Raw genomic sequence first — 10,847 nt, 5'->3', positions numbered from 1 at the left:
GCGCGTCCGGAGCCTGTGCCCCGCAACGGGAGAGGCCACAGCAGTGAGAGGCACGCGTACCGCAAAAAAAAAAAAAAAAAAAAAAAGATTTTTTTGATGTGGACCATTTTTAAAGTCTTTATTGAATTTGTTACAATACTGCTTCTGTTTTATGTTTTGGTTTTTTGGCCGCGAGGCATGTGGGATCTTAGCTCCCCCGACCAGAGATGGAACCCGCACCCCCTGCATTGGAAGGCGAAGTCTTAACCACTGGACCGCCAGGGAAGGCCCGCTTCTCATATTTTGGATAAGCAATCTCCATTTGGCTGTGATCACACAGTGATGATCTAAACTAATTAGAGCCAAATGATTCGCATTTTACTTATATCTGAAATTGCAAGTGAATATATAAAATTATTTTGCCATCTAATCCTGCTATGCTGCTAATCTTATCCTTGGAAAATTTCAAACCATCGGTGTGAGTGTGCGTAGCATTTGTTTAAATAATGCTGAAGCCAAATTATAATGTTCCAGACACAAATGTAATACTTATGGAGCATTAGAGTCCATTAACTGGCTTACCGGCCTGAGGACTCCAGGGAGCGTCACAGATATCTAGGGTGTCCTTGAATATGAATGTACACTTCAGCCAAATCACAGCTGTGAAGGCCCAGAGCAATTGCTAAGCATGTGTCTGTGACAGAAATTACTTTACTGGATTTGATCAGAAGAGTCGGGGAAGTGATTTTATATATATATGTATACATTTCAGTTAAACCCATCTGATTTCTACTCAAAGCGATCCCCGGGTTAAGAAGGATTTGTGTATTTCTTCGGCTAGTATTTATCAAGCACAAACTAAATATTTTAGGAAATGGGGATATAACTGTGAATAGGCCAGAAGAACGCTGTGTACTAATAGAGTTTACCTGCTAGGAAGAAAGACAGAATAAGCAAGTAAATAAATAGATTATCTGTGGTGGTGATAACAAGTTATAAAGGAAGAAACCAGCTCTTGTGGTAAAGGATGACCGGAGAGAGAGAAGGTAGGGGTTTGTGAAGGCCTCTCTGAAGAGGTGACGTGTGAACCCGTGACCCATGAGAAGGAACCAGATGTGGGAAGAGTAGCAGGCAGAAGCAACAGCCACTGCAAAGGCTCTGAGCCAGGCCAGTTCGGTATTTCTGAAACAGGAAAAAACACTGCAAAGGAGCACTGTGTGAGGGGTCAAAGGAGCTAGATTTGAAGGTCCTTCAACTTTTCTTTCGTGGACTCCTTGGCAGTCTGTTGAAGCCTACGGATGGATCTCTTCTCATAATCATGTTTTTCATTACATAAGACAAAAATACATAGGAATGCAAAGAAGACCAATTACATTATAATACAGCTATCAAAATATTTAAAAGACAAATCTGTGACATAAAATATAAGTGCTGCTTTAACACGTTTTGTGGCAGATCTAATAACTAACTATGAAGTACAATTTGTCTGAAACGGTTGTAGTGTGATATGAAATGTCTGTGGTTTCTCTAGGTGACAAAGTCACAGATACTGCTCATACCACTAAGATTTTCTGCATTACTCAATGAAATACTAAATTTCAATTAGAGGCTGTGAAAATAAAGGTGTGGTTTTCCCCCCATTGTAAAATCACAGATCCCGTGAATCCTCTCCTTGGACCCCTTGGGGTCTGTGGAGCCCTGGGTACAAACAGCAGAGCTACATCACGCAGGTTTCGTGGGCCACGGCACGGCGTTAGAATAAGCGCTATGGGGAGCCGCTGGGGAAAGCTAAGCAAGAGAAGTGGTGTGATATTGCTGCTTTATATATAGAGCCTGGATTCTAGGATAACAGGAGTAGAAGAGTGAGGCGACTATTACATGGTTCAGGTGAAAGACAAGGGTGGCTTGGAAAAGAGTAGTGGCCCTAGAGAGTGAGATGTGAACGTGTTCAAGATGTGTTCCAGAAGAACTGCCAGGACCTGCTGATGGATTGGGTAGAGGGGGCGGGGAATGAGGAAAGGCAGATAAGGATGGCACGGAGGTTGCTTACAAGAGCCTTTGGATGTTGGTGTTGCCATGTACTGGTGTGGAACCACCTGGGAGCGGAATTGGTTTGTAGGAGAGTTAGGGTGGTGGCTGTGAATCCAGTGTGGCATTGTGGACCTGGTGAAGTGTGAGATGTTTATTACACAAATGGAGAGAGATCTAGTACGCAGCAGGATCCACAAGCCTGGGGCTCAGTAGAGAGTAGGGCCGAAAGATGACATATACACTCTACAGTTGACGTTTTGAACAGAAGTGGGAAGTTAAGACAACTTGAGAGGGGCTTTCACTACTCCCCTCAAAGCTGCACCTTCCCACTCCTTTGAGGCAGACCCCCCCCATTTTTCACTCCCCAAGAGAGGTGACGGAACTTGATAAAAGTCACACAGCATAAGGGGGAACCAAGAGGGGGCACCTGGAACCAGTGTCCTGGCTCCTGCTTCCAAGCACGTGTTTTATCTCTGCTCAGTGCTATTTCTCCAACCTTATCCATTGTGAGAGCAAACAAAAATTAGGATCAAGGTTTTATGTAGCACGAAAGCAAGCTGAAGGGAAGATGTGAAAGAACAATAGGCTGCAGATTTCAAATACTGGCTCCTCCACCATGTAACCTTGAACAAGTCACTTAACCTCACTGAGGCTTAATACCCTAATTCAAAATGGGAGTAACACCACCACCTGGTGTTGTTAAATTCAGTAAAAATATCTGGCACATAATAGGCACTCAGTACATATCTTTGGTTGAACTTGAGTTGTATATATATATATATATATATATATATATATATATACATATATATATATATTTTTTTTTTTTTTTTTTTGGCTGCATTGGGTCTTCTTTGCTGCGTGCGGGCTTTCTGTAGTTGCAGCGAGCAGGGGCTACTCTTCTTTGTGGCGCGCAGGCTTCTCATTGCGGTGGCCTCTCTTGTTGTGGAGCACGGGCCCTAGGGCGCGTGGGCTTCGGTAGTTGTGGCACGCAGGCTCAGTAGTTGTGGCTTGCGGGCTCTAGAGCTCAGGCTCAGTAGTTGCGGCGCACGGGCTTAGTTGCTTCGCGGCATGTGGGATCTTCCTAGACCAGGGCTCAAACCTGCGTCCCCTGCGTTGGCAGGCAGATTCTTAACCACTGCACCACCAGGGAAGTCCCAAGTTGTATAATTTTTAAGTGGACACTTGGTATTGTCTTTTTCTCATATATTTCAAGGTAGATTTTTTCTAGAAAAAAAAAAGATAGTAATTGTGACGAAAACAGTACAAAGGATCTTAAATAATTTACTGGATTTCTCATGCTATTTCATGACCTATGGAAAAATAGATGGTATTCCACAGTTATTTACATCTTAGGGAAAAAAAAGCTTGAACAGAAACTACAGGTTTTTCACCTTGTAGTAACAAAACACTATGTAGGGGCTTCCCCAGTGGCGCAGTGGTTAAGAATCCACCTGCCAACGCAGGGGACACGGGTTTGAGCCCTGGCCGGGAATATCCCACATGCCACGGAGCAACTAAGCCCATGCACCACAACTACCGAGCCTGCGCTCTAGAGCCCACGAGCCACAACTACTGAAGCCCACGTGGCTATAGCCCGTGCTCTGCAACAAGAGAAGACACCGCAGTGAGAAGCCCGCGCACCACATTGAAGAGTAGCCCCCGCTCGCTGCAACTAGAGAAAGCCCGTGCACAGCAATGAAGACCCAACACAGACAAAAATAAATAAATAAAATAAACAAATTTTTTTTTAAATTAAAAAAAAATACTATGTAGATATTTCTCTTGGGAACCTAAAAGGAGTGATACATAAGGAATGCTATCTCTAACCTAGAGGGCTAAAAGCAGTGAACTTCAGGACTTAATGTTTACCTGCCAACAAAGTTTCTCCTCACCAATTGATTTGATTAGTCTAACTAATACTGTAAGATCATTTCTGGTCAGGGCTACTGGCATCTGAGATGTTTATTCATTCATGTTCATGAAGCATCTACAATGTTCCAGCACTGTTCTTGGATCGAGGCATCCAAGAATGAACAAAAATGAAGTTCTGCCACCATGGAGCTCTCACTGAAGTGGGGAGCAAAAAATAAACAAGCAATCAGGCAAATAGATAAGCAGCATCATTTCAGAGCGTCATGTGCTTTATAGAAAATATAGCCAGGTCGGGCTTCCCTGGTGGCGCAGTGGTTGAGAATCCTCCTGCCGATGCAGGGGACACGGTAAGCAGCATCATTTCAGAGTGTCATGTGCTTTATAGAAAATATAGCCAGGTCGGGCTTCCCTGGTGGCGCAGTGGTTGAGAATCCTCCTGCCAATGCAGGGGACACGGGTTCGTGCCCCGGTCCGGGAAGATCCCACATGCCGCGGAGCGGCTGGGCCCATGAGCCATGGCCGCTGAGCCTGCGAGTCTGGAGCCTGTGCTCCGCAACGGGAGAGGCCACAATAGTGAGAGGCCCGCGTACCGCAAAAAAAAAAAAAAAAAAGTAAAAAGCCCTGTCCCAAGAAAGGTAAGCGCTTGGTAAATAACCCTGCCAAGTGTCAGATTAACAGGAGACACTCAGGCAGGTAAACATTCTGAGATCATGCCTTTTTTTTTTCTACTCCATAAATTTGTTATGGTTCTATCACTTTTATTCCTTCTATCAGTTTCTTTCATTCTCATGATGGTTTCTCATTAAGGAGATTCATGGGGAAGGTTGTAATCGATCAGAGCTATTAGCCACCAGAGTGTAATCTGGTTCCAGTACAAACTGACCTGCCTGATGTCCTGTCTGCCTTGGAGATTTAAGCCGATTAACTTAGAGTCTGGGAGGCAGGATCTAATGTCCTGTAGCACTGCACCCTCTCACCCCTACCCGCCAGTAAGGGATTTAACAAACTGACACTGTAATTAGAACTGAACCCACAGTTAACCCACCTTGAAAGTAACCACTAGTGCCTGGCTCACCTTGGATGTACATTTACAACCAGTGAATGATGCTGTGTCCCTGGCAATTGAATGCTTCTTTAATTCCCTCTGCTGTCTCAGGCCCTATACTGCTGATTACGGTGGAGGTTTCTGTTTTGTTTCATTGGTTGGTTGGTTGGTTGGTTGGTTTTTGTACCTGTTTCCAAGAGTAGATCAATCTCATGGTTCGGGAACAAGTCAGTGATTGGAATGAGGTCGCCACAAAAAAGGGCAGCTCACTGCCAGGGCTTTCAGTAACACAATCTCTGTCTGCTTTATGTTTTTGATGGAATCAGAGAACAAAAGGCAGGAAGGTGCCCCGGGCTGCCCACAGATCCCCTGGAAGCCATATGGGTGGACCTGCCAAGTGAAACCAAGTGAAAGATGCCATGCAAATTAGCATTCTCGATCACAGACCTCTGCTCTTAAAATACAGCTAACCACCAAGTACAAGCTGAGGACTAAGGTCAAACTAAAGACTCATCAATAATGATATTTTAGCTGCAAAAGCTGTCCACAAGCAGCAGGATAAATTAATGGGTATTTTGCACCAGGGGAACCATGATAAGTAAATATTCCTTCTTGCACTGATAACACCAGTTAAGGTGCAATCCTCCTCCTCCTCCCCCCTTCATTCACCCGCTCTTATCCCCCTCCTCCTTTTTTTTTTATTGATAATGATGATATAATAGGAGCACAGTCCTCAGAGCTAGACCACATAGATCAAAGCCAAGGCCAAACTACAAGTTTTTTAACTTCTCGGAGCCTCAGTTTCCCTATCTATAAAATGGTGATGATAATAATGGTACCTCTTTCAAAGATTATTGAAGAGTAGATCAGTTACTACACGTAGCAGATAAGATAGTGCTTGGTGTATTGTAAGGTCTGAGTAGACATGTAAACTTAAGCTACTGTCATTCATTCAACCTTGTGAACGTTGAATGTGCTATAGATGCCAGTGACATAAAGGTAAGGGCCTACCTCAGGTCAGTGGGAAGACAGACACACGAGCAAACCTGCCATTCTGCCTAAGCAGGCTCTTTACTGAATGTGTGGGAGATGAAGTTGCTACTACAGAATAGGTATAATGCTCTCTATATAATAAGTATAACTAGTAAGAGAGGCAGAAGACATAGAAAAGCAAGAAATGTAATTGAACAATAATTGAGATCAACCTTTTGCCTATTAAGAATTAAGCTAAAATGCATGACAATGTAGCTGAGATTAAATGCCCAGAAATTGGACCTTATTGTGGTTTAGTAAAAGAATTAACATAGAACAGAACAGCAGCCTAAAAATATTTTATAAAGTTACCATGATAACATCCTGGCCAGCCAACCATTCAGTTATCTGACGTACCGATAAAACAGCAGGACTTACCATATTCCACCAAGCTGAAAATCTGCAAAACATCTAGTGTGTGCATGTGCATGCATATACACACACACATACACACACGCATGCGTGCATATGCAAATGCCATTTGGTGCAGAAAGAAAACATAAATATGGAGAGCAAGGAACAGAAGTGAGGCTGGTTTCAATCTCACCTCTAATACCCACTTGCAATCTATCCTTAGGTGAGTTACTAAACTCTGCTCCCCAGTGTTTGCATCTGTAAAATGGGGATAATGTTAGCACCTGCCTCACAGGGTTATTGTGAAGACTCAATGAGACATTGCATAAGACACTCCAAATAGCTAGCAGTGGCTGGCCCCAGCCTTGGCTCCGTAATAGTTTATTCTATTGCTATAGTTTGCTGTGCACTAGACACCTCCCTCCCCCAACTCCCTCCTCTCTCCCTGTCTCTCTCCCTCCCTCCCTCTCTCCCTCTGGATGTATATATATATATATATATATATATATATATATATATATATATCCTCCCTCTCTCCCTCTGGATGTATATATATATATATATATATATATATATATATATATATATATATATATATATATATTTACACAAGTAATCCATGTTCATTTTAGAAAAACAAGAATATACGTACAAAAAGGAAAAAATTAAAGACCATTTTGATTCCACCACCAAGAGTAGCAACTATTTTGCTAGTATCCCTCTGGTCTTTGTCTATGTAAATTCACTACATCTATGTAAATGTCCATGTGTATGTAAATACATCACTACATATACAGGATCATACTCTACATTCTGTCTAGTAGAATTCCTTTCCTGTTCAGCAATATATCATGTCAGTAAATATAAAATATATATTACCATTTCAGATTACTTTATAGTAGTCTGTTTTAAGTAAATTCCATATTGTAGTTAGACAATCCCCTATTGCTGGAAACTTGAGGCAAAATCCCATTTTCTCTGTTATAAACTCTGTTTGTATAAATATCCTGTATCAGCCTATTTGGATACTTTGGCAGAGGTTCTTACCATGGCACAGGGAGAATTTTTCCTCAACAACAGACATTACCAGTGGTCTTATTCATGAGGCCTGCATTTGTGTAGGAGATAAATTATACTTAGGGTCCTGAAGAAGTCACAGATTTTAACATAGCAGTACCTGTTTGAAGAACCTCATACCTAAATGTGACCCAGCAGCAAACAATACAAAGAGTAAACTGAGCCAAAGAAGAACATGTATAGTGTTAATAAGGTGCAGAATCCAGGTACTGGTGGTCATGGACATAAAAAGTGGCCTGGAAATTTGTCAGGAATATAGAAGATCAAAGAACAGTTAGAAAATAGGAAACTGGGAACAAGCAATAGCAATTTCTAGTTTGCCTTTGCAATTTATTTTACATCAAACAGAGCTCAGTAGTCATCCACAATTACCTCCTTGCATTCCTGAGTCATTTCATTGAGCAATGTCAAGGGCCACATAAAGTGCTAAGTTAGTTTTAATAAAACGTCCTCAGAATCCCCAAGGAGCAGAAACTGGGGGGAGTCTTAGACAATGAGGTAAGCTTGTCTGTGCACATCTGTCACGTAGTTATTGAGAAACTACTATGTTCCAACAAGTGGGGACACAGAGAAAAGTAGGCCAGGCTCCCAGATCTGCATCCAGGGAAAATCTAAGCTGTCAGGGGGTGAGGGGGAGGGCGCGGGGGTGTCGGGCCGCTGCTAGGTCGGCACTGTTGTTAAAGAATCTGGACTTCTTAATGTCTTGCAATTTCAATTTTCAAACATTTTACTGACAGGACATCTGAATAAGAGTGGAGAGATTCTGATCCCCTTCTCAGTATCACCTGGAGCAGTCATTCTTCCTTGCTGAGCCTCTGTAAAGTTGGGATAACACGGCCTCATTTCTACTCTCCACTTCACAGAGATAGTGCCAGTATTTAGATAAGAAAACGTTAATAACTAAGAGCCCTTTGAATTTCTTTGAAGCTGTCCAGATGTCTGAGGTAGCATGACAACACGTAGCAGGGTTAATACTGTTTGCACTTGATCATTTTGGTATTGTATTAAATTTTTATAATACTCCGTTTATATTCACAGACAAGTCAACTCCCCATAATCTATGTTTTAATATGTATTCAGCTCCATTTTTGAGCTGAGGTGACTTCTTTCAGCATCTCAGCCCATTTTTAAAGTGGATTTTCTCTGGAAAGGGGTAATTTAGGCATTCGGGGTCATTTACTATTCACCTCAGGCAAACATTGAAGGGAGGGAACGTTCCAGAAAACTGTCTTCTGTGCCTTTGACCTCCCATCTCTTGTGCTCACTCCTTGAGGCTTTTGTTGGCCCTTGCACAGCTCTTTCCTCAACTTGCTTGCCCTCTTCGCAGCTCCTATGTCTCTTGTCTCTGCCCTGAGCTTGGCCTTCCCCCTCTCTCCAGTCAGTTCCATATCCACTCTTGTCTCCTCTGTCATGGTCCTTTCCCTCCCACCAATGGTTTTGTAGGAAACGCTGTGCTGCTGGCCCCTTGGGGTATCTGCTCAGCAGCCCACAGCACTGCTAGTCCCCGAGATGAGATGGAAGCCAGCCAGCCAGTGTCTCTCCCACCTCACCCTATCATCTGTGTGTGACCTCACTCCTTCCCTGGACTCCTTGGCCTCTGTCATTACTACATGGGATAGTGAAAGGGGAATGTCAAATTACTTGGGCACATTTCCATGCTAATCCAAAGGAAAGCCACCTGGCTTCATTACCACTATGCACTGACTCCAATATGTAAGCATGACATTTCCTAGAATGGATTATGGAAAACATCTCAGCAGACATTTAGCAGTTCCCCAAGTGGGAGGACAACAACCCTATTTCCCGTCCTGCAGGAATGCTCATCTCTAGTCTTTCAACTAGCTGACGTTTTCCCCACCCTTTCTGGAGTTGGTTCAGTCAAGATGGTAGCACAGTTAAGATGTCAGAGATGGTCCTACGTAGGAGGTTCAGGGTCCTAAAACATAAGGCAGGGGCATTACAAGACTCATGGAGTCAGATGAGTCTCATTCCCCAAGACCACCCTCAGGCTCAGAGATTGACTAGAAGGACTCACAAAGCTCTTAGAAAAGCTCTTAGACTCATGGTTACGGTTAATTACAACAGAGGGATACCAATTAAAATCAGCAAAGGGAGAAAGTGCATGGGGCAACGTCCAAGAGAAACAAGGCACAAGCTCCCAGATGCCCCCTCCAAGTAATATCACACAGATGTGCTTAATTTTTCTAGCAACAATCTGTAACAACATATGCAAAGTGTTATCTCTCAGGGATGCTCACCCGAGCCTCAGGGTCCAGGGTGTTTACTGGGGTCAGTCACAAAAGACATGCAGCACCTGCATGAAAGACCTCGAGCTACTCAGACTCCAGCCCCTACAACAAAAATAGGTGTTCAGCATAAATCACACTGTTGGCATAAACTATCTGCTTACACTGGCACCATGTGGCCCGAGGCCTCAGGCATACAAAAACGCTCTTATGAGGCACATTATTACAAGGACTCAGAGCTCTTCTCTTAGGAGCCAGTCTTAAAAAACAGGTCTTTCTCGGGAAAGTGCAGGATTTGAGTTAACTCAAATGGGGCCTGCTGAGTTAACCCTTTCCTGCACACATTCCCAGGGTCAAGACACAGGAATGCTCTGGCACATGACAGCATCTCCTGCACCTCAGCTACCTTCCAAAAATAAGGTCCTCTCTGCCTTCCACACAGGGTCACTGTGATTCATAATAATAATCATTGAACTCTTTTCAAAACCAGCAGGACATCTACAGCAAGGATGCTTTTATTATTGTTATTATTATTATTATTACTATTCCTATCATCATAATCACTATTGTCATATTATACTCACATCATAATCACTACTGTTCATGGGACAGGGCATGGGAATGAGCCCTTAGTGCTTCTGTGTGATCTCAGAACAGGTCAGAAGTGCCTTTTTCCAGATGCTGAAGACAAGGACAACCTCAGAGTAGTGTGTCTTCACTCCTCCCTGGCATTTAACCCTGTCCTTGCTTTTCTCTGTCTCCCTTCCCTTGGCAGTGGCTCAGAAATCCAGGCCCCCAGCATGAGAAGCGGACTCTGTTTGGAGACATGGTGTGCTTCTTGTTCATCACTCCTCTGGCCACCATCTCGGGCTGGCTCTGCCTACGGGGCGCCGTGGACCACCTGCACTTTAGCAGTCGGCTCGAGGCCGTCGGACTAATTGCACTCACTGTCGCACTCTTCACTATTTACCTCTTTTGGACACTAGTAAGTATGGCCCAGGACCTGGGAGTTAGGTTGGCTGGAGCTGGCAGCCCCCCAGCTGGCACAGCCTTCCCTCTTGTCTGTAGCTCATCTCACCCACCCGGGAGCAGACAGACCTTCAAACGCTGGCGAGAGTGTGTGATTCGGTTTACTACCGCACGAGAGAGAGAAAGAGAGAGAGAGAGAGAGAGAGAGAGAGAGAGAGAGAGAGAGAGAGAGAGAGAGA

The 10,847-nt window shown here is 43.7% G+C and overlaps 1 protein-coding gene across 3 annotated transcripts in view; it reads left to right on the top strand.

The window, feature by feature from the left end:
- MARCHF3 (membrane associated ring-CH-type finger 3) overlaps nt 1–10,847 on the top strand; it is a 151,281-nt gene that overhangs the window by 132,183 nt on the left and 8,251 nt on the right. For all 3 annotated transcript variants that reach the window (XM_055086734.1, XM_024118331.1, XM_028493180.2), the window contains exon 4: nt 10,415–10,624. In XM_055086734.1, coding sequence (XP_054942709.1) covers nt 10,415–10,624 — 210 coding nt within the window. The remainder of the gene's footprint in view (nt 1–10,414; nt 10,625–10,847) is intronic.

The sequence above is a fragment of the Physeter macrocephalus genome, chromosome 8 (genome assembly GCF_002837175.3).
Source record: "Physeter macrocephalus isolate SW-GA chromosome 8, ASM283717v5, whole genome shotgun sequence".
Taxonomy (NCBI): domain Eukaryota; kingdom Metazoa; phylum Chordata; class Mammalia; order Artiodactyla; family Physeteridae; genus Physeter; species Physeter macrocephalus.
The sequence above is the reverse complement of the archived record's forward strand: the minus strand, read 5'-3'. Positions and strand labels throughout refer to the sequence as shown.